Here is a 22,949-nt window from a genome sequence, read left to right as displayed (position 1 = left end):
ATATCAAAGTTTTGTAAATAATGTTTTACATAAATATTTACAAAGTTAAAGTGACGTTTTTTTTCTTTTTTTTTTCTTTTTTCTTTTTTTTTTCTGGAAGTAAAACACAGTTTGTGAGAACTTTATACATCTTAGACTTATAATTAATATTAGAATACCTTCTTTCAAGCTTTATGATACACACACAGCTCCTCTCGAGGAGCAGGACTCCAGAGGGCGCTTAGAGTTGTCCTTGGGGACGGAGCTGGCCCAGGGATGGGTTTTCTGTCCCCAGAGGGCAGCAGAAGGAACAGCCGAGATGTTCCCTCCCGGCTGCAGGAGCGATGGGGAGCGATGGCGAGCAGCACCCCACAAAACCTGCCCGTGGATGGGCACTGCCGGTGGGCACGTCGTGCTGGGGGTGTCCCTTGGCTTGTGCCCCCCCCAGCACGGCACCCCAACCCCATCACCCGCAGGCGCTGGGCGAACCCCAGCGCAGGGCTGGGGCTGGAGGAAGGCAGGCGAGGAGGCTGAATGCAGCCTGGGGAAGGGAAACACGACTGTTTGCTGAATCAGGGCTCCCCAGGAGGGAAATCTGTCCCTTGGGAAGGGCCACCAGAGAGAAAGCTGATGGCCCCAGCAGGGCCGTGCCTCTCTGCTGGGCACTTGCTGGGGCAGAAAGAAGGGGCAAGAGCAATTTTCCTTTCCGTCAATTATCTGCAAAACCCAGGTGCAAAATCCAGGCACAGCCTTGAGGCTGCCCCAGCCCGCCTGTTGTGCGCCAGCAAACCCACCGCGCCGTGCCCTGCCCGTGGGCGCACCATCCCTTCTCCCTGTCCCCCTGCCAGCCCCGGGGACAAGCAGCTCACCCTCTATCACACCTCCTCGGGGACGCTCCAAAACAAAACCGGCTCCCCGCTCGCCACGCAAAGCAGCCCTGCCTCTGCCCCCCAGCGATGCCAAGGGAGCCCCGCTTCTTGCGTGCCTCAGCGCCAGTCTTTTGCCCGTTGGCAGCGGCTTTCCGAAAACCCGCTGCCGTGCCGGGGCTCACAGCACCATGGTGGGGATGTGATGGGCCAGGGAGGCGGGATGGGGCACGGGCAGGGCGGGGGAATGAGCCTGCAGGGAGGCGTTGGGGGGCCGGTGGCGGGCGCTTTTCTGGTGTGCCCGCAGCCCGGCGAGCTGGGAGTAGGCACTTTGGCAGACCTGACACTTGTAGGGCCGCTCGCCGGTGTGCAAGCGGACGTGGTTGCGGAGGGTGGAGGACTGGCTGAAGCGGCGGTTGCAGAAGCGGCACACGAAGGGCTTGTCCAGGGTGTGGATGCGCATGTGGGAGCGCAGGTTGCTGCGGGAGTTGAAGCCGCGGTGGCAGATGACGCAGCGCATGCGCCCGGTCGTGCTGGCCCCCGTCTCCACCGTGTGGAAATCCTCTGGGGACGACAGATGCGGCGGTCAGGCGCTGCCCTCCGGGCTCAGCCCCATTCCCGAGTTGCCCAAGGCCCCGACTGCCCTAAACAGCCGCCCTGTGCGCCCCCGCTGGCTCCCCTGCCTGCTGAGGATGCCCACGAGCAGACACAACCAGCCCCGGCACGGCAAGATCTCCGGTGGTGTTTGTGGATTTGGGATGGGGACAGAGCTGGGAGCAGGCTCACCCCAATTAAGGTGAGGGGGGATGCTCAAGCTGACCCCTGACCCATTTCCCCTACAGAAAGGATTTCACACTGGATGCGCTTTCCCCCTCCTTTGGCTACCTCTCATTTCTCCTGCACCAGGACCAGAGAGCAGGGGTGGAGGGAGGTGACACTGGCGGTTTGGGGCAGGCACCTCTCCGTGTCCCTGTCCGAGCGTCCCCAGCTGCACGCCGCAGCCACCCGGAGCAGTGATGCAGGCGTGCGATGCCGGAGGGTGGCAGGGAGCTGCCAGCAGCGACCTGCCCCAGTCCCAGCTTCGCCCCCTGCGCTGCCGGGCTCTGACCCTGCTCACACGGAGCGGTGAGCACGGAGGGGCTCGGCTCTGAGCCCAGTACCCCAAAAGGACCTGCAGAGGAGAGCCCTGGGGAACCACCGAAACAGGCGGAGAGTGAAAGCCCAGAGAAAGGAAAGCCTGGGCTGGTGGTCTGGGGAAAGAACAATTTGTGCTGTTAAATGCAGAGCAGGGCAATACGTGAGCGCATCCCAGCACCTCGCAGTGCGTCAGGGCTCCTTCCTCCCTGCCCAGCAGTCGCTGGTCACAGCACCAGACGGGGACAAGTCGGCACGGAGATGGTCCCCACATCCCGGGGACCTGCCCAAGCTGCATGGCTCTGTCTTGGGGGAGATGGGCTCTGCAGTACAGGTGAGGCAGCTCAGCCTCTCCTGGGAAGATCGCGGGGCTGGGGAGAGCTGCGTGGGGCTGTGTGCCCAGCACGGGGCGTGTTGTGCTGCTCGATGGCCCCCGTGTGTGTCCCCAGAGAGCTGACAGGGTCCCTGCCCCACGCCCTCCCCTGCCCTCGGAGCTGGGGACAGGGTGAGCAGAGAACGACACAGATGCCGTGCCCATGTCCGATGTTACTTACCATGCTTGTTCTTCTTCTGCTCCTCTTCCAGCCCCGGCACGCCCGGGATGCCCAGGAAGGTGTTGTGGGAGTTCCCGTACCAGACCAGCAGCTCCTGATCCGGAGGAATCATCTGGAGAGAGACAAACAGACGGGGGTGTGGGGATGGCATGGCTCTACGCGCACCCTCAGCCGGTCGCTGCAGACCCCGCTGGCCGTCCCCCACCCCTCACAGATCCCGCTGCCATCAGGTGCTGCTGGAGGCCCTTGGGCAGGCACCGCGCTGCCGATGCTGCAGCGCCGGAGGCGACGGCACGGCTCAGCACCACGCAGTGCCAGCACGGAGCTTCGCTTTGCTCTCCCCCCACGGCCAGGAAGGTGACAAGCGGTGACCTGGCAGCTGCGGAGCACAGCCCCTGCGGGTCCCTGCAGCTCAGGGAGGCGAGGGTACAGCGGCACGGGGAAATCAGTCGTCACGGACCCACGAAATGCAGCGAGGTGGGAGAGACCAGAGCAGGGAGTGCTGACGTGGAGACCCGGCTCAGTGCCCCCGCTGGGTGCTGCAGCTCTGGGCACCCCCATGGGCACCCCCTCGCTGCAGGACACGCGCAGCATCGCCCACCCGCCGGGGTGGTGTTAGCAAGGCCGTGTCGGCACTCGGGTGCAAATGCAGCTGCAGCAAAGGGCTCGTCCAGCCTGGGGGGGCGGAGGGGAGCGTGGCTCGGGTGCGGGATGCTGCCAGCACCAACCCCCAAATGCCTGCAATACCCAAGCAGATCTAGAGGGCAGGAAGGGCTCTTTCACCAGCCCTGCTCCCATAAAACGAGGGCACTTCTGTCCCCGGTGCTGCGGTTCTGTTCCCAGGAGCGAGCAGCCAGGAACCGGCGCCCAGCCTCCCCACGCAAAGCAGCCGTGGCTGGGAGCACGGATGCTCTCACACCAGAGCTCTGCACAAGGCAACACCAATAACAAATAACCCTAAAAAAAAAAAATGTATACTTTTCCCTTGCAGGTCCCTAGCGTTAAGAAACTAATTTAGAAAAGAGACAGCCCGCTGTCGCGGAGCGAGAGGCTGAGAAGGAGAAGCCGATATCGCTTCCCCTCCCAAATTTGTGCTGTTTCTCTGCGTTGTTTTCTATTAACGGAAAATTAATTATTTCAAATACAAATAAGATCTTGCTGGAAGGACAAAAACCAAGTGCATGCAAGTGTGCACATCGCAGGTGTGCAGACGTGCGTGGTCTGCTGGAGCTGGTGCACATGCCAGCAGCGCGTTCACGTGCATGCACCCCAGACCAATTTAAATTGCCCCCTAAGAACCTCGTGGCCTTCAGACAGAAGGGCAAAGCTCGCTGCCCTCACTGCCTGTTCCACTATTGCATTTTCCAACTTGGAGCTGCTGAGGAAGAGGATGGGAAAAGCAAACCAGCGAGTAAGGGCAGGAATGAGCAAAACCGCATGAAAATACGAGTGGCGAACAGTGAGGAAACCCAATTTTGTGGTGGGCAGGTGGGAAAAGCGTCCTAAGAGGCACCGCGCTGGGGTCCCGGCACAGCGGGGCCGGACGGCTTGCTGGTGCTGGGCTGGGAGGTGGGGGACACCCCAGGGCCAGTGGGGCTCCGGGGGTGACGGTGCCCCTGCCAGTGCCTGCTGCTGGCAGAGGGAGCAGGGCAGCACTCACCTGCCCTGCCCCGATGAGGTCTCGGTGCTGGGTTTGCAGCGGGGCGAGGTGGGTGCCGGGGGGGGACACAAGGCTGCGAGGGCAGGGAGCTCGCTCCCGTCTGAGACGCTGCGCGTGTGCGACGCCGAGTGAGGGGATTAGCACGCAGGGAGAGCCGCAAAAGGAAAATCTCCTGCTTTTTCTTTTCTTCTCGGTGCACGAACCCCAAGGAGTTTGAACAGATAGAGGGTTTCGGACCGCAGGGGTGTGCGTGCACACAGGCGTGCTGTACAGGCACCGGTGGGAACGGGGAGCGCGCAAAGGAAGCGGCCCCTCGAACTGTCACACAAGGCTGTCACCCGGCTCCTCGCCCCCTCTGTGCTCCCCTTCCCCACACCCTCACCAGAAAACCCCCAGCCCCTTCCCCTCCCCGTGGCACTGCAGCGGGGCACGGGCACCTCTCATCCCCACGTCCCCATCACACAGGGCTCAATTCTCAACATTTCAACTTGGCTGCCTGTGCTGAGGGAATTCAGCTCATCTCCGGTGCTCGGTGATTCAGTCCAGCAGGGAACGAGCCTGCGGATCAGTTATCGCCGGGCGATAACCCCCTACTCGCACCTCCCCAAATACTCATCTCGCCTGCCCCATCGCCCTGCATGGGCAAGACGCACACAGCCGTACCCCGAGTTACACACCTCTGCACGATTTAAGAATAAAAAGCCGTTCAGCTAATGCCACGCCAGGCACAGCTGCCCACAAGAATTTCCCAGCCGCGCTCCCTCTCCCTGCAGCAGCAGGAGCTGGCCTGTCCCCTCGCACCGCTCTAAGCCAGGGCGGCTGCCCGCTGACACCTCCCTGTGCTGCCACCATCCTCCTCCTGCAACAGGATCGTTTTATGGGGACGCTGCACGTAAGCAGGGCTGGTCCCCACCATGGTGCTGCTGGCACCGCGCAACTCATACGGGCATGGGGACGACGCTGCCGGGGCAGCCGGGCGCTCGCCTCCATCCTGGCACCCGCAGCGTTCACCCCGCACCCTGGGGTGTCCCTGGGACCCAGCACCTGCCTGCATGTTGTACGGGAGCACAAGGATGAGCCGGGCAGGATGAGGCCCTCACCCACAGCAGGGTGCCCAAGGCATGGCTGCGTGAGCACCGGCACCGCTCCCTGCCCGGATCCCACGGCCCTCTCCTCCTCCTGCTGCATTTGCACCCGGAGCTGCTGCCACCCCCAGGTGAAAGCTGCGGAGCCAAGCGCACCCGGTACCAGGCATTCACAGAACCCCCAGACTTTTCCCTGCTGCACTGAAACAGATTCTGAGTGTGCAAAAAAAGAAACATTTTTCAAGACAGCGTCAAAACCCTGCTCCTGCCCAAAGCTCCAGCTGAGCCACGATCACAACTCTTGACGTTTTATGCCCCAAAACGAGCTTGGGCAGCATTTGCTCTCCCTGTGCTCAGCACACCTCACCCCATGAGCCCACCAGAAGGGAACAGAGAGAGAAGGGCACTTCGCTGCCTCCCTGAAGCCTGCACAATGACATTTCCCCACGGTGCCGAGCTGCCCCACGGGTCTGGGTGCCCTGCGCTCCTGCAGGTGCTCCAGCCACAGCCCCACGAACAAGGGGGGGGATCTGCAGAGGTGGGTTCCCAGCTCCCCTCCTACAGCTCCCCGTTGCCTCCGGGCCCCGCGTACCTCGATGGCCTTGTAGAAGATGCTGTTCCCGATCTGCACCACCTCCAGGTTCTGCTCCTGCTCGTTCCGGGCACATTTGATGTAGGTCATCCAGCTGCGGTGGTCCTCCTGGCTGGCATCGATGAAGTACCGCACCGTGCCGTCCTCGTTGAAGACCTGGCAGGGGGACACAGGACTTGGTGGCAACGCTGCCCGCGGCGTACCAAGCCCCTCCACCTCCTGCACGGGGATCGCGGTGCTGGGGGATGCTCTGGGATCACGTCCCCAGCTGGGGACAAGCCCCAAAGCAGCACGGCCTCGGGGCTGAGACCCTGCAGGCAGCCAGGAGCTGCTGCCTCCGGACAGAAGGTGCCCGGACCCTTCCTGATCATGGTGCTGGGAGCTCACTGGGTGGGCACAGCCGGTTCTCTGCCCGGCTCCCTGCCTCAGTGCCGCTTCTCGACAGAGCCCAGCCGGCAGCTCAGCCAAAAGGGGCTGCTCAGCACCCCGCCACCGCCTCGGGGAGAAGCAGCGTCCCTGCGAGGAGGATGAAAGGGGCCTGGAGGAAGCTGGTCCTGCGGGAAGATGCGTTGTGGGGTGGGAGAAAAGGTGAGGCAAGCTTCTACTCTGCATAAAATAATAATAATCAGTGCAAATCTGGCGCTCGGCGAAACCAAAAAACTGAGCAAAACCCTTTCTACTAACAGTGATGTCCTGGCAGCTCGGATCACCCCAAAACCCACGGCTTCGCTCGGGGTAAACACACCGGGGCTGGGACAAAGCAGGGGACGGGCAGAGACAGTTTTGCCCACCGTGCCTGCTGTGGGGAGCCGCCAGCCGGGCGTTTCACCCCAAATGGGGCAAGGCAGGGCAGGATGCGACCCCACAGCATGGGACACAAGCAAGGGAGGGTTGGGGATGCTCCGAGAGTGGGCTGCAGGAGCCTCGCGCCCATCCGCAGCCCCACGGGTCTCCTAAAGCAGCCTGCCCTGGGGAAACTGAGGCACACCGAGCTCAGGACAAAGCCCCGGGGGCCGTTACCTCCCACATGAGGTTGTTGTTCTTGCACAGGTCCACGTGCTCGGGCGAGATGACCCTGCCCGTGAAGGGCCCCATCTCGGTGCCCGCCTTGATCCACGTCTTGGAGAAGATGCCGAGCCCTTCGCCGGGGATGGAGCTCTGCGCGATGATCACCTCCGACGGCAGCACCAGGCTGGACAGCTTCTGCACCTCTGAGGACGGCGGTGAGAGGGGTCGGCGGGGGACCGGCCGCTGCCTCCCCCCGCGCCCCTCCGCGCCCCGGGGTCCCCCCCCTCCCCGCCGCCCCCGGACCGCGCCGCGCTGTCCCCGGGAAGGGGCCGGGGAGGGGGGCGCGGGGACCCCGGGCTGGCACCCCCAAAGCGCTGCTTTGTGCCGGGGCCGGGGCTTTTAAAGGGCCGGGAGGGCTCCTACAAAGCGCTACACGGTTCCCCTCCAGGGCATTGAGCCGGTACCTGGGAAAAGCGGCCCGGGCCGGGCGAGGGAGCGGGGCTGAGAAAGGGGGTTAAATGGTGTCTATTTCGGCCCATCCAGCAATTTGTCATGCCGTTAAAGTGATCTGCATTCATTAAACTCAAGTAGAAAGAAATTGCTAATTCTAAATTCATTAGTCCTTTAGGAATGCTGTAGCGGTACATTGTGCCTGAATGGCGCGGGGGCTTGTTTAAAAGGGCCCAGGAATTCCTCTTACAAAATGGGGAGATGAGATGGTTGACATATCGTGAATGGAAATGGAATTAGCCTTCACGGTAAATTAAGAGAGGAACAGAAATCCGAGAGGGAGGTGGGGAGAGGGGGGGAAAAAGGGAGCCGGGACGAGAGAAAAGACATTGTGCGGGGCCCTGAATGCGGCCGGGGGCGGCTCGGGGGAAAGCAGCGGCCCCGACCCCCCTCCCCTGCCCCCGCTCAGCCCTCGGCCGAGGTGGGAACTTTCTCGGGTCAAGCCCGAGGCAAAGCGGCCGGCGGCGAAGCCCCGACGGCGGCGGGGCCGGGCACTCACCTCCGGAGAAGGACTGCGCCAGGACCTCGGCCGTGAAGGCGGTTTTGGGGCCGCTCTTCTCCTCGAAGAGCTGCTCGCCCAGCACGTTCCGCCAGCGGCCGTAGAGGAAGCTGTGCAGGATGTCCGACGTGATCACCTCGGCCAGGGCCAGCCCCTGCGGCTTCAGCCCGGGTTTGAGCACCAGGGCTTCGGCGGGCAGCACCGAGCCCATCATGGGGGCGAGGCGGCGGCCGGGCTCCGTGCGGCTCGGCGCCTCCCGCCCGGCTATATATGAGCTTCATTGACCCTCCTAATTGGTTATTAATGACCTCCCTGACGTTTGCCGGAGAGACTGGGGCTGCCGGAGCGAGGCGAGCCGTCGGAGCCCCCCTCCCCTCCAGCCCTCCCCTCCCCGGGGGTGGGGTGGCTGGAGGGAGGGACACGGCGCTCACACACTCATATCCACACACACACACATGTACACACGTACACACTCGCGTACACGCGCACATCTACATGCACACACGTATGCATTCATATACGCACACACAGACACCCACAGACAGCCATATACACCCATACACACTCACACCCACGCACACACACACACCGGCTTGCCCCCCCCCCGGCCAAGCCAGGCGCAGGACCGGGGCCCGCCGTCGGGCACGGCTCGATTCGGTTCTGTTCACTCCGGTTCGGCGGCTCCGGTTCGGCCCCGGCGGCTCCCACCCGCTGCCGGCGCTCGTTTTACGGGCAAAACTCGGTGTTTTGGGGCCGCGGCTCCTCACAACGAAATCCGCGCCCCCGATGCCCCTAGTCCCGGTTTCTCGGTGTTGTTTGGTTCCCCTCGGCCCGGGCTAACGGGCAGAGCCCCCAGGACCGGTTCCGACTCCCCCCCGAGTGGGTCCCGGGGGGCTGCAGCCACCCGCACCCCCGGCCCCGCTGCGCCTTTGGGGAGCGACCCTCGGGGGGGGCCCGCGGTGCCCGGTGCCAGCCCTGACGCTGCGGGCCGGACCCCTCCGTACCCCCCAAAAATATCGGGGACTGGACCCCAAAGCCAGAGCGGGGACATCCTGGCCGGCCCCCAAATGAGTGTATGGGGGTGGGGGTTGGGGACCTTGTGCCACGGGACCCCCGCCGGACAGGGGTTGCGGACCCCGGCCCTGTCCTCTCCCCAGCCCGGGGGCGGCTACAGCATCACCGGGGCTGGGCCCCCACAGCACCCCCGTCTCTGCACCCCAAAATATTCCCCGGCCCAGCCGCGGAGCCCACGCTGCCACCCGCTCTCCGCCACCCCCGCGGCCCCCGGGGGGGGTCTCCACAACCGCGACCCTCCCCTTCCCGAGGGCCGGCGGCTTTGCTGGCTCAGCAAAGGGTTAATCTTCGCTGGATTTAAACCCAATCCTGCTGTGTCGGAGCTTAGAGCCCTCTCCTCAGCCTTGTTCTTTTGATTTTCATGGGGACGAGGGGCTGCAAAGGGCTGGGCCGGGAGGTGGGGGGAGAAGAGGACGGGCCCCCACATTCCTCAAGCACTCAGAACCCGGCTCCCGCACCCCAAACCCAGGGAGGGGACGAGGCGCGGCCGCCCCCAGCCCCCCCGGGACCCCACAACCTCCGCACCCCAGGACCCCTGACAGCACCCATTTTATAGGGTGAGCGCCTGGGGCGGTTTCTCCCCTTGCTCGGCGTTGCGAAAGCCATCCTACAGCCCAGGTGCAGCCGCTTATTGCTTTGAACCCACCCAAGGAAAGGTGCAAACGGCAGGAATCGAGCCAAATTTTTGGTTACCGGGGTGCGTTTGCTCGGAGAGAGGCAGCGCACTTCCTAGGAGGGTTAATAATCCTCACGGGACTGCCTTTGGTTTTAATGGACGTAAAAAAAAAAAAATAAGTTTATTTCGGTTTTCTGCACTTTGAGCGTAGCGAGCCGCCAGCCCGCATCCCTGCCTCGCTCCGCAACGCATCAGGTGGAAGCTCCCACATCGCGGAGCGCTCCGGCTGCTGAGAGCCAGCCAGCCCCGCGGAGCGCCGTTATTTTGTTTCCCAGGAACCGCATCAACCCTCGAATTGTCCCGTGACAAAAAAATACAATAAAATAAAATAATAAAAATAATAATAAAAAATAGAGATGCCCGTAAAAACCCGCGGCTCCCGTGCGGGCTGCGCTGCGGCCCCGCTCCCGGCCGCGCTGGGGGGTGCGGGGGGGCTCGGGGAGGGGGGCGATGGAAAAAGGTGGGAAAAAAAAAATCCTCCCGTTTTGTGAGGGGTTTTAAATATCCCCAGCTGTTTCCCAAACCTCCTTCCCAGTCGTAGGAAGGTGCTTTGCCCCCCCCCCCCCCTTCCCCCCTTCTCGTTTCTCTTTTTTTAATATCGCAGCTATCCCTCCTTTTTAACATTTAAGAGGAAACAAGTTTAATATTCATGGCTGTTAATAGAGAAGGGCCATTATCGCCGCCCCATTGTTCTGAGCCCCGCACAATGCTGCTTGTATTTTCATGTGTATATTCCCAAAGTTCCTTCTGAGCGTTTAGTGAGCACTTTAATATTCATGGGTGTTAATAGAGAAGCCCTCAGTATATTGGCATATTGTTGGGAGGTGTACATATTGGTCTGACTTTGAATAGCCACAGTCCTCTTTTCTTTTGCTCTGTTTTGCAGGGTTGATGGGCCAGGAGTAAATGGGCATTTTTCCCCCCCGTCTCCCCCTTACAGAGAGAACATCTTTATTCCAGTCCCAGACTTTCTGGTTTCCCATTCAGGACCCTCAGAAATAATGTCAGGCAGAAGAAAAGTGGAGCAAATCAATCTTTCATGGTCTTTTTGAGACCAATTTGACATCCATGGACTCTTCTTTTCTTTCACAGCCTACAAGGGGATGGTCAGGATCTGGACAAGGTTGGGGTCTGATGAGGGGAGACATGGGATCATAATGCAGCAAAGAGAGAAAAGAAAAGCAAAACAAGAAAAGATTGCAGGGATGGGGTGATGGAGGAAAAATGAGGGTGAATGACAGTGCAAGAAAGGAGATTAGAGCCCAGCAGCTGCTTTTTGGGGGGTGGGGGGGAGGGGGGAGCTCTCTCCCCTCTTCCAGCCCTTCGCATGAATAGGATTTGAACAGAGCTGAGATTGATTTATAGTTATTGCAGTTGAACATTTATTGCTCTTAAAGAGTGGCGGGGAGAAAAGAGAGAAAAGGGGTTTGAAAAGCTCCTTTCTGTATTAAAGAGGTATCAAATGAAGACTGCTGAGATAATATACAGTGGCCAATGGGAATTTGATTTGCTTTAAAATTTAACTCTTGTGGGGCCGCAGCTGACGGGCGCGCTGGGGAAGGCTCCGGGCTCCGCGGGAGCGCAGGGAGCGCAGAGCCGGCGCTGCCGGGGCTCGGACCGCGGGGGGGGGGACAGGTCCCGGCCCGGGGGGGGACATGTCCCGGCCCGGGGGGAGCCCCCTTTCGTTTGCCCAGCGCTGCCAAGTGCCCGGCTTCATCGCAAAAATCTCCGGGAGGCTCCGCGCACAGCTCGGGGGCGGCAGCAGCGGCGGCGTTATTACTATTTCTTAGTTATTATAATAGATACATGTGTGTATATAAATATATATATATATATATATTTTTTTTTTTCCTCAAGGGGAGTAAAGGGAGAAGGGATGTGGAGCTAAGAGATAACCGGCGCAGGGAAGAGCCCTTTTCGGAGCTCTTTTCCTGCCCTAAAGCCGGAGGTTTCTCCTCTCCGGCACCAGAAACGCGATCGCAGCCGAGTCCCCCCGGGCGCAGAAAGGAGCCCATTGTTCAGAAGGGAGAAATACATTTTTAGCGGTGATTGAAAGCTCCCCTCTCGTTTGAACTCTAGAAGAAAGTCCCTGGCAGGGAAGAGCATCCCCCTCCCTCTGCCCCAACATCTGTTTGGAGCAATCCAGGCTCTAGGGCAGAGCCGGGCTCTGCCCCCTCCCAAAGTCATTAAAAAGATATTAGTTGAGCTGAGAAAAGTCCAGCGCAGCCCCCGATCCGGAGCAGGGGGGGGTGAGAATCATTAAAGACGATTTGGGATTTGCCAGCGTTAATACCAGCCGAAGGGACACTGGGGGGCCGGGTAGAAAAGCCCCCCCCCCGAGCAGCCGCCCCGCCGTGCCCCTCCTGCGGCCCGGGGCCCTGGTACCGGGGGCCGGCGTGGCGCGGAGCCGCCGACCCCATCGCCCGCTCCGTGCGCCCCTCCGAGAGCCGGGGAGGGGGCAAAAAACTGGGGGGCGGCAGGAGGCAGCGAGAGCTGGGCTGGGAGCCCGGGCAGCTCAGGTGCTTTGGCCGCATCCCCTGCACCTCTGCCGGCTGCAAATGCCCCGGTAGCCGGAGGGAAGGGGGGCAGGGGGGGGATCATTGCACCCCTGCGGGTGCCGGGGGAGCCGGGGCAGGAGGGATCATTGCACCCCTGCGGCTGCCGCAGGAGCCAGGCGCCTCCGAAGTTGCTAAATGTGTCATTTATTAAAGCATTCAGGGGGCTTTTCTTTGGCGTTTGCTTGCAAACTCACAAAGGCCGAGCTGCTGTTTGGGGGTCTTTTCTGATGGAAAAAGGGCTCGGAGACCCCCGGCACAAAAGAAATCCTGGCAGTGCTTTCAATGGCCAGGACTCAATGAGGGGGACCCTGTGCGCAGCGGGCGGGGGCGAGGGGCCGCCCGGTGCTGCCTGAAAGGCAGGCCTGAATGTAATGGGGAGATCTGCGTTTATTTGTTGGGATCACATTTAATTAGCTTAGTACAACCCTTGAAAGACAAAGGGACCTCAATCTGGATCCAATCTGAAGCTCGTTTGGAGAGCGAGGGCTCCTGGAAAAGTCAAAAGAGAGAAAGGAGAAAGAAAGGGGAGGCTGGGAGAGAAAGGGGCTGGGGGCCCAGCCAGGTGACTGGCACGCGTGAAACAAGGGGGCCTTTTGGGCACAAGGCAGGGCTCAAAAGGGAGGGAGGAAAATAGCCTCTTCCTCAGGTTTTACCTACTTAAACCCCCTGAAGGGGCTGGAGCTGAAAAGCCTCAATAGGGGCTAAGGAGGCTGCAAAGCAAACAGCAGCGCTGGAGAGGAGGCTCCGGCCCTGCCGCGGCAGCAGTTGGCAGCACTCGGTTATGGGAATGCGCCCAAATGTTACCTGCGCCCGGCACGGCTCCCACAGCGCCTGCGGGTTGTCCCGGGGGGGGACGATGGGGACAGGTGAGGGCTGGGGAGCCACAGCCCCCGGAGCTGTCCCTGCGGAGCTGGGTGGCAACGATGGGAGCACAGAGGGCAGTGGGGGACCCGGGAGGTCTCCCCAGGGGTGTGTCCCTCACGCCAGGCAGCCCCTTGTGTCCCTGGGCCTCTCCTGCTGGCACACGATGGCATGGGGCAGATGTGGGTGGGTGGCACGGAGGAGGCACTGCCACCTCCCAAGGGGCAAACAGGAGAGTGGCCATCCCTGGGGGGCCACATCCATGGGATGGAGACTACCAGACCCTTGTGCCCCCTTTGAACCACGCTCGGACTTCAGTTCCCCTTCTCCTGGAAAGTGTGAGCAGTGGGGAGGGATCGGGGGGTCCCCGAGCAGTGCCAGCCCCTCGGAGGGGCCGGGCACAGGGGGCTCAGTATGGTGAAGCTGTGACCCCCCGATTGAGCTCTCCAGCACACAGCGCTGCCGCCCCTCCGAGCCAGGCGGGCTGATTGCGCTGCTCGAAAAAGGAGCTTTAGGGCATTATTTGCCTCCATTTCACTCTGCGGGAGGCCACGGAGCCGAGGAGGGATGCTGAGTGCTCTCCCCTCCGCTCTCACTTTCTTTCTTGTCTTTTTTTTTTTTTTTCCTTTTTATTTTTTTAAGTAGTATTTCCAAGATTATTTTGGCAAGGGGGTCACGGCACACAAAAGCAAACAGGGAAAGAAAGAAAAAAAAAAACCAACACACAACAAACATCCTCACGTTCCCGGCTGCATCTGACAGCTTCGCGCAGCTCAGGCGGCCTGCAAATGAAACATGATTGTGGCAAATTGCGGCGGTAACTCCTCGCAGCCCCGCGGTGCCGCGGCACGGTGAGTGGGACCGGCGGCGTGGGCGGCCGGTTGCTGGCCCCCCCCAAAGCAGCCCCGGCACGGGAAGAGTGAAAACAGCCCCGAGAAGGCAGCTCTGTGCCAGGGCTGCCCGTCACCTCTGTTGGCAGAGGGTGAGGGAGGCATGGGGGGGGCTCCAGCTGGGTGCTCCCCAGGGTTCCCAGCAAGGCCGTGGGGCCGGGCACAGACCCCACTCACTCGTCCTCATCCCTGTGGTCTCCGCACGAGGGGCTGATGCTGAAGGGGCTCCCCACGGATGGAGGTTAGATGGCACGGAGCAGGAGGGAGAGAGGGGGATTTGGTGTGGAGAAGCAGGAAAATCGGCCCGTGTGTCAGGGCATTCACATCCCACTGCTGGGTCTTCTGCACCCCACCACCACCTCTCCTATATCCCCCGGTCACCTCTCCCAAATCCCACCACCACATCTCCTGTACCCTACAATCACCTTTCCTTATCCCACCTGCACCCCAGCGCTGCATCCCCCACAGCAGCCCCAGGGGAGTGGGCACGCCTTTGGGGACCCCATGGCTCCCCCCTGCCCCTCCACCTGCTCCCCACCAGGAGCGGGACGGAACCAGGCCAGCCATGAAGCTCCAGGGCTGCTGTACCCATGGCTGGTCCCAAACAGGACTGCAGGAGCAGCAGCAGGACCAGGGGACAGCAGGGACAAGCCGGAGGGACAGGGGCCGTGTGTGGGTGCCCAGCACAAGGCCCGCAGCGGGCACCATCGCAGGCCTCGAGGCCTCCTGCGGCTCCCGGCCTTTGTCAGCCCGGTTCTCCACAAAACAAACAGCACAACCACAGCCCCGGCCTGCTCGGCGGCGGCCGAGTTTAATATTCCCCGGCGAATGGCCCTGACAAGGAGCCCCGCCGCTCGGTGCGGCTCCCCGGGCCCGGCCGCGGCTGAGTGACGGCTCGCACAAAGGGAAGGCACCGTCTAATCCCCCCGGGCCCACGGCACCTGCACCCTGGCCCGGCCGGGATTAGAGGGGAGCGAGCCGGCCTCTGCAGAGATCAGAGGCTCCTTTAGAGAGGCCTTGAAATAGGATTTCCTCAAGTGATAAGGGGAAGGGTGGGAAGATGAGCTGGGGCCGCCGGTACCTGCTCCCTCCACCCTGTGATGCTCTTTTGGGGTTGCCTCCCTCGAACCCCGTGCCCCAGGCCCGCAGGGAGGTGGGGGACCCGTCCCCGATGCCACAGGGGTGTCTTATTCCTCCCTGGCCACCTGCTCCTTCCCCAGACCCCACCCAGGTGCTGTGGGATGGGATAGGGGTTATTCCCCTGCCCCACTCGCTGCCCACGGTCCCTTTGTGTCATTTCCAGCCCTGGCAGAGCAGAGCAATGCCCCATAAGTGACAGGGGGAGCACAGGGGGCTGCTCACCCCCACCGAGCTGAGCTGCCCGTGTGTCTGAGCGGCCTCTGCCACATCTGGGAAAAAAACCTCTGCGGCAGCCACGATGCCAAGTGAAGGCCAAAGAGCTCCTTACAGAGAATAAAACACACGTGTGGTGCTCCACGGGATGCACCGACACTGTTTCTGCATGAGGCCTCCGTCAGCTCACAGTTCTGAGCTCCCCTGCACAAGCTGCAGCCCCGCAAGCACCAAAAATCCCCTGGAAAACGACCCCAGATTCAGGAAACCTGTGTTCTCGCAGGAGCAGCAGCAGGGCAGGTAAGGCTGTGAACATCCACACCGTGCCAAAAAGCCACGAGCTCTCCCCACCCACCTTACTGTAAATACAGCGATACTCGAAACGCCATGAAATATTTAGTGCTCAGGAAAAAAAATTAAGTCCCATGCCTGCTCGTCTCTTTCAATGATCAGTTTGGTTTAACTTGCAACGCCCGTAATGTAGTTTGTTCCGAAATCATGCAAAATTAAAGAAAGTATTTTAGACTGTCTTGAAGCCTCCCCTCTGCTCCCGAAATAGCCTGTGCCCGTCAAGGCACCGAATATAGAGCGCGGGAGGGCGGTGGGGTGATCGTTAACCTGATGAGATGCTACGTACTGTGCTTTTTTAGGCTGCTGCTCGGAGATGCTTTGCAGGCTTGCAATAAATGTCCATGGAGAAGGAGTCTCTGCAGCTGGTGAGCATGGCAGGGGATGCGCCAAGAGAAACAAGGCCCCGAGTGCGGCTCCCAGAGGGGCTGAAGCCTCGGAAAGGGCGTGCGGTGAGGGAAGGAGGGCTGCCTGTAAAAGACAGGAAAAATTGGGAGCCAGTAAGCCAGGGTGGGTTCAGATGGGGCTGGGGACCGCTGCTGGGCACTCACCTGGGGTCTTCTCCAGCTCTGGCTCCTGTCCCCAAATACCACACCGGGGTGCAGAGCGCTCCCTGGGCCTCCTTGCTGCAGCCTCCTCATCCCCAGGACCGACCTCCACCAGGAGGCAATGCCTCGCTGTTCCCCACCCCCCAAAAAAAATAATGAAGTCAGTCAGTGCTTAAACCCACTTTATTTTGAGGATTCAACCTGCCCAAAGCCGAGCAGAAACTCGGTTCCTCTCCTGGAGGCCACAGCCTCACCTTGGAGGCACCGCAGCAGCTTCTGGGCAGCAAATACACCCAAACCAGCGGACACAAGCAGGTAACTACGGACCCCAGAGCAAAGGCAGCACCAGGGGGGGATTTACCACGGCCCCAGCCCCCAGGACACCCCGCAGGGCTGGAGGAGCCCAGCACAGGGTCCCTGTCCCTGCTGGAGGTGCCAGGGCGCCCGCCAGCCCCTGCCCTACAAGCAGCAGCCGCGTTCGTAGCAGCGGGGAAGTTTAATGGCTGCGGCCCCTCTGCCCCGAGCGGGCAGCAATAATGGAAAACAAATTGCTGAACTTGGGAACATTTCAAGCACTTTAGCCTGCCAGGACACCAGACTGCTGATGAAAATCCAGCTTTGCAGGCACCATCTTAATGACAGGCCAAATTTCAAAGGCTTGCAAACTATTTCTTTTGCTGCCCCACCCCCTCAATAAAAGGTTGCATCAGAAAGAGATATTTCCATAATTTATAGTATGGGTATTTCACTGGGGAGACTCACTAATCTGTACTTACAGATACATTTAAGAAAATGCATCCTCCCACAATCCTGTGCCATTTACGACTATTGGCACAATCTGTAATACTCAGTCTTCAATTAAGGGACACCTTAGGGTTCATTATCACACAATTGCTCCCTGTGAACCATGCCAAATGCTGTTTTGGCACAGAGCTTGGAAGATGAATTAGAAGGAAGTCTTCTCGGTAATGCCCGCTCCCAATTCCCATCAGCAGCCTTTATGCCCTCCTCTAGCCATTTTTTCCCCCCTCTCTCCTCTTTCCAAGTGGCTTTTACTATCCCATCTTTCAATGTCTCTCTTTGATTCTCTGGAGGTATATTTAGAGATGCTACATCTCCTTTTCTTCCGGCTCTCAACATGCCTCCCACTCCCTGCTTTGCAGATGGGATCTTCTTTCCTCCCTCCCTTCCCCCGGCTGTAAACTCTCCGCTACAGCTGTCTGGGTAACAGCGGCAGAGCTATTCTAGGTGGCGGAGCACAAACTTTGCGTTTTACAAGGCATGGCAGAGCCATCACCAGATTTGGCCTGGTTACAGCGCGAAGTCACCGCAGTACACGAGAGCGGCCGCGTCCCTCCGTGCCTCTCCGGCGATCCCCAGCCAGACCCAGGCACAAGGAATCAAAGCTGTGGAAGAGCAACAAGTTCAGGGTGTCAAAACGAGGGGCTGCCGCCTCCTTGACAAGCAATAAAACATTTATACAGCTGCGGATTGAGTCTCCGTGCCCGCTTATAGAAAACTTCCCTTTATTAAAATTGATCTTTCTGGCCCAGACGGCTGCAATTACAGCACCTGACTGCGGGAACCCTGAGTATCGCGGTGGCAAAAGGCACTCGGAGGCGACAGGAATGGAGTTGCACTAGAATTAAGGCTTGAAGTTGACGTAAGGGAGTCATCCCCAAGTCCTCACGCGAGCCCCGGGTGGCAGGACCACGGCTGAGCCGGCACCGGCAGGGGGGAGCTCGGCGCGCAGAGAGGGAGCAAACGGAGAGAAAGAGACGGGAAGTACTTCACCCACAAGACACCTTGTGGAAATTTTATTATATAGAGTGTAAAATGCAACTGTCAGTCAAATAAAAAGAACACTTCTTTCTTTTTAAACACCATGCTCAACATTATCCAATTGCGTTTCTTTATAGTTAGACATTTCAAGCATAAGGAAAAATAAGGAAAGAACCCAAGAACAGTAACTTCAGTACATTTCAAAACGGAATGTCCCGCAGGGCAATTAAAAAGGCAAGAAAAAATAGCTTCAATTCCGTTTTTTTTCCTTTAAAAATACACTGTTATCTGTACAAGAAACACTACAGTAAACATTGGAAATCATATTATCCCTTTTATTAAATCAAAATTATTTAGCGCATACTGTGGTTAATACTAGATTCATTTATTTCTCTAGGTAATTTGACAAATATTAGATAAGAAAATATTTAAAAGAAATGAAAAAGCAAAAAACACCTTGGAATTAAAAAATAGTTACTACCTTTTATATGGTTTTATGTTCCACAGTGTTTGTTAAAAGGTACTAATAGCAGGTTCATTTTAATATTAAAAATAACAGTATTTATATTTCTGAGAGCATAGAGGAAGGTCTTTTTCTTTTTTTTTTTTTTCTTTTTTTTTTTTAAACAAGCTTGGAGGTCTTAGATACATAAATGCAACTAGCAATGGAGACATGAAAAAATGTATTGCTAAAAAATTAACACGTTTTTATATTACCCCTTTAGACTCTAGAAATTATACAAACCCTACAAAATGCCCCCCCGCCCATAACTTGTCTGACAGTAAAACAGTAACTGTCTCAATACAGAATTCACATAATTAATTACAATACACATCATAGTTCAGTTTTTTAAAAAATGCAATAAAATCAAAGACAGCCAAGATACAAGAAATTAGAAGTAAAACATTTAATGAATTTACATATTTAAGAATATTTAAATACTGTTTAAATTTTTTTTTCTTTTTAGGATTTGTTACATACCACCTAAGACTTCCAAGCCACTCTTTCTGTTGCAACAGAAAAGATCGAAAATTAAAAGGAAAAAAAAAAAACACACACAAAAAAAACACATGTTGAAATGTCACAGCTCTGGGGTGCGTTTTGGTGCCTGCAAATTCTCTGGCTTCTCTCCAAAAAGAATCCCGGAGGTTGTTTTTTTTTTTTTTTGCTGTTTTCTTTTTTACAAATTTAGAAACAAAATTACCAGCATGTCCATAAGTTTAGTACATTACTAATTGTTCCTGATTCTTAGAAAAGTTCAGTATAGATTATCCTACAACTAGTGTTTCACAAACAAACAGAAAAGTCTTCATCAAAATGTTGCAAATCTAGAAACCTCTGTTACAAAAAGGTTTTCTTCCACAATGATTCCAAGAAAAAAAAATTGCCACGAGGACCTTGTTCTACTGCTCCTAGAGAGAGAGAGGGGGGAAATAAAGGAAAAGTTACTCGGCGGCGGCAAATTCTTAAAGCTGCCTAACCCTCCTCCCCCGACACACACAGGTCTCTCCGTCCCCGTTGCAGCAGAGCAGGCGATAACCTCAACCGATGCTCCGAACCGCGATCGCGGAGATCTCTGCCCTAACGCCTGCTTTCCCCGAGCTCTCCTTCCAGGAGCTCGTGCCTTTTATTGAACAACATCTCCCTTCTCTAGAGGGTCGGTCTTTGCGAGAGCGATGAAGAGAACTCCCTTTTATCACCACTTCTGGGTCACACTTCACCGGCGCCCGCGGCAAGCGCCAGTGCTGCACCCGTCTTGCGCTGCTCGACCCCAGCGGTGCGGGGCTGGGGATGACAGCGGGGCAGGCTCCCCCGTGCCGCCCGCGTCCAGAGCTGCTGGCTCTGAGGAGCCAGAGGGAAGGCTCCATCTCTCAGCGCCTGACCCCGCTAAGGTGCGTGTGGTTTGCTCGTACTTTTTGCCCAACGCTAAGATGCTCACTCTGCAAACCCGGCACGCAGGAAAGCCCTGGGTGTACGATCAGGATAAATCCCACAAAACTCTCCAGCGCTCTGAGGGACAGGTGAGGCAACGTTTTTCTTGGCAGCTGGTTAATCCAAATTGTTTTTCCCAATAGTTTTCCCCTCCTTTTCAGGGTAGGGTACTCCCCAGGCAAGCGCACTGCTCCTACCCTAGCACAAAGCTTGCAAGAGAAAAGGCAAAGTCTTCACGATGTAACAGTGCCACGCTGCCTCACCTGCCTGGATCCATCATTCTTTACTTAAATTCCTCAAAGCCACAAAACAGCTTGGGGATTATGAAGAAAGCCCCGAGGAAAACAAACAAACAACCCCTTGGTTATCCCCCCCCAAAAAAAAAACACCACATACAGGCAAATAAGACTGGTGTTGAGATAACACGATGGTAGCAGTGAGCGATTTTTCAGTTCTTCAGCCACAAAATACTTCCTTGCTTTGCCACAGGACCCCAACACCCCCAAATCCCCAAGGGAAACAGCAGTGGGGTTGAAGGAACACGAATACAGACCTGGCTGTGGGCCTGAGCCTGCCCTAGTGTCTGCCCGTAGTAGGCAGCCTGCTGTCTGTAATACTCTGCCCAAGCCATCGTGTAGTCCGGCTGGGAACTTGCCTGAGAAGCAGCGCTGGCAGCATGACCTGGAGGGAAAAAAAAGAAGGGAGAGATGAGCAATTCGGCAAGCTCAGGGTTAGGGTCTCCTCTTGCAAAGCTCAAAGAACAGCCAGCCCCCTTCTGACAGCTGCACACCGCTGAAAGAGCGACGCCGGTAGCTGCTGTTTGGGTGCGACAGGACAGGCTTTACGCTGGCTGGCGAGTGACAAGCCAAGAGCAGGCAGAAAGCACTAAAAAACCCTTCCCACAGCTGCAGGGACAGTCTGCCGGCCTGCATCCCTGGCCTGAAGGCTCCAGCAGCAAGGTGTCAAATGCAAATCCAGAAGCCGGAGCCACGCGCCTCGTAACGGAGCAGAGAAAGGCAGGCTCATGTTTTTCCACGCACCTCCTGCCTTCTGAGAATCCACCTTCGCCTTTCTGGGTTTTGTTAGCATCAGTTCTCAGTGTGTGCTCATTTTCCCCCGGACAAGCCAAGTGCCAGCGTGGACACGGGGCCTACCGAGGGCCGCAGCTCAGGAGCACCCAGCAGCAGGCAACACGACAGAGAGCTTCCAGCGGAAGAACTACATGCACCATCACCAGCAGGAGGGACCAAAGGGGATTTGCAGGGGACTGGAAGCTAGTAACGGCAGGGGACGGAGACGCAAGTCATCGAGTTAGTTAACTCTGTTGCACTCATCTCCAGCAACCCTGTTTCACTCACTCTGTTTTTTGTAATACTCCTCCCATGCTTTGCTGTAATCGGGATGGCTGTTCTGCTGCTGGCTCTGTTGGCCTGTGCAAAGATGACAATAAGGGGCACGTCAATATGGAGCAGGTGACAGTTCCCAGCCTGTGACATCTGCCTTTCCACTAGATGGGCCCTGGCTCTCTCCGTTGCCCGGACTCCATGCTTCAGCTTCCACATTTCCGCAGTGTTGGGCACCCTCAGATCAGGGAAAGCCAGGGAAAAGCTCAAGTTCCTGATTTCATCTCACCTGTGCATCACTCAAGCGCATTCAGCCTCATTCCATCCCTCTCCTCCGCCCCGCTGGGACTTGCTCAAGCCAAAACACTGACTGGGAGCTGCTGGGTTTGCACATCGACCACCCGAGGCTCTAAGCCCACTCCCTTCTAGCACAGGGACAACAACCGAGATCCTGGCCCCTCAACCTCCAGCCACTGAGGGAACGGCTACATTTTGAGCCATCTCTCTCATTTTTTGGTGGGGTCTGCATCCTTCCCCTGTGCTCCTGAAGGTGCAGTATGTGCCAAGGAGTCCAGGTGGGCAATGCCCCCCTGTGCAACAAGGCCAGCGCTCTGCGAGCCTGCAGCACGCTGCCTGCCCCAGCGCAGAGCTCCGCGGTAGCCACACGGCTCCTGGCTGCAGTCCTGCAGGAGCAGAGGGGCCACGAACCCTGCACAAAGCCCCGGCAGCGCTGAGGGCTGGGGGAGCTGCCACAAACACACCAGCATCCGTGAAACCCACGGCCGGCTCTGCAGCACGGGCTGGGGCAGCGCACTGCAAGCTGCATGGACAGACCACGCAGACCCCAAAACCTCAGAGAAAAGGGGGGAAAGGGGGGAAGGTCCCCCTCCTTCCAACACCGAGCAGCCTTTGATCCAGCACGTCCACGTGTCAAAAGGGAGCGTGCAACCCGCTGCAGAGGCAGGGAGCCTGCACTCCCTTAGAGAAGAGGGCCCTCGGCCAGGCGTGCAGCAAGCAAAAATAAACCTGAACGGAAAACACGGCGATTAGAAAACTGCAGAGAAAGGAAAAGTGCAAGCCACTAGGCGCAGGGATGGCGGCAAGGAGAGGGGACAGCCATGGAGGGAGCTCTTCCAGCCCGGCCGAGCGCCCCTGCTGCATCCCCAGCGCGGCCGAAGGAGGGCTTTGAAGTGGGGGGAAGGGGGAACACAACACTGCGAGCGTGGTGGGTGGAGGGAACAGGGCAGCAGTGTCCTGTCCGGGGGCATAAAAGCGGGTTAAAAGACTTGACCAACGCTACAAGTCAGGACCTTTGCTGGCAGAGGTCAAGGCTGCCTCAACTGTCCACCTGCTAATGCCGACAAAGGGCCTCCTTCAATGCCTTTTCTTCTGGGAGAATTACAGTCCGCAGCAGGCTGAAAGGACACGCAGCTAAATGCGCTTCACGGCCAAACGTTTCCCCGGCCAGTTAATTTATTTAAGATGGGGGAAGTAATTAAAATCTAAATACATGTGTAGGGGGTGGGGGCCTGCCCCTCCTCCCACAAGGAGGGCACTCTCAGATCTGTCCTTCGGAGTCGGGGACGGCTCAGCCCGCGCTTTGATGGGCTAGCAGAGCCACAAACACAGCCTGCAGTGCTTGATTTCCTACAGGCAGGGAGGGGACCCTTCCCGAGGCTGTTTTCGAATTAAAACT

At 58.0% G+C, this 22,949-nt stretch overlaps 2 protein-coding genes across 5 annotated transcripts in view; both read right to left on the bottom strand.

The window, feature by feature from the left end:
* Positions 1 to 681: 681 nt before the first annotated feature.
* On the bottom strand, positions 682 to 8,348 carry PRDM12 (PR/SET domain 12). Its single transcript, XM_035341535.1, has 5 exons — positions 7,888 to 8,348; positions 6,891 to 7,081; positions 5,871 to 6,026; positions 2,534 to 2,645; positions 682 to 1,409 (listed from the first exon to the last, which is right to left on the bottom strand). Exons 1-5 carry the CDS (start codon positions 8,099 to 8,101, stop codon positions 1,027 to 1,029), a joined length of 1,056 nt encoding a protein of 351 aa, XP_035197426.1. The 5' UTR covers positions 8,102 to 8,348; the 3' UTR covers positions 682 to 1,026.
* A 9,633-nt stretch (positions 8,349 to 17,981) lies between these two features.
* The window catches only part of FUBP3 (far upstream element binding protein 3), a 39,044-nt gene continuing 34,076 nt past the window's right edge, over positions 17,982 to 22,949 (bottom strand). For 3 of the 4 annotated variants that reach the window (XM_035341531.1, XM_035341532.1, XM_035341533.1), the window contains 3 exons: positions 21,269 to 21,340; positions 20,464 to 20,591; positions 17,982 to 19,390 (listed from right to left, as the gene is read on the bottom strand). In XM_035341531.1, coding sequence (XP_035197422.1) covers positions 19,382 to 19,390; positions 20,464 to 20,591; positions 21,269 to 21,340 — 209 coding nt within the window. In that variant the 3' untranslated portion in view covers positions 17,982 to 19,381. The remainder of the gene's footprint in view (positions 19,391 to 20,463; positions 20,592 to 21,268; positions 21,341 to 22,949) is intronic. The other variant, XM_035341534.1, reaches the window with a different exon arrangement.

This window comes from Oxyura jamaicensis, chromosome 17, assembly GCF_011077185.1.
Source record: "Oxyura jamaicensis isolate SHBP4307 breed ruddy duck chromosome 17, BPBGC_Ojam_1.0, whole genome shotgun sequence".
Classification (NCBI taxonomy): Eukaryota; Metazoa; Chordata; class Aves; order Anseriformes; family Anatidae; genus Oxyura; species Oxyura jamaicensis.
Note: the sequence above shows the minus strand (reverse complement) of the source record. Positions and strands in the feature narration are given on the sequence as shown.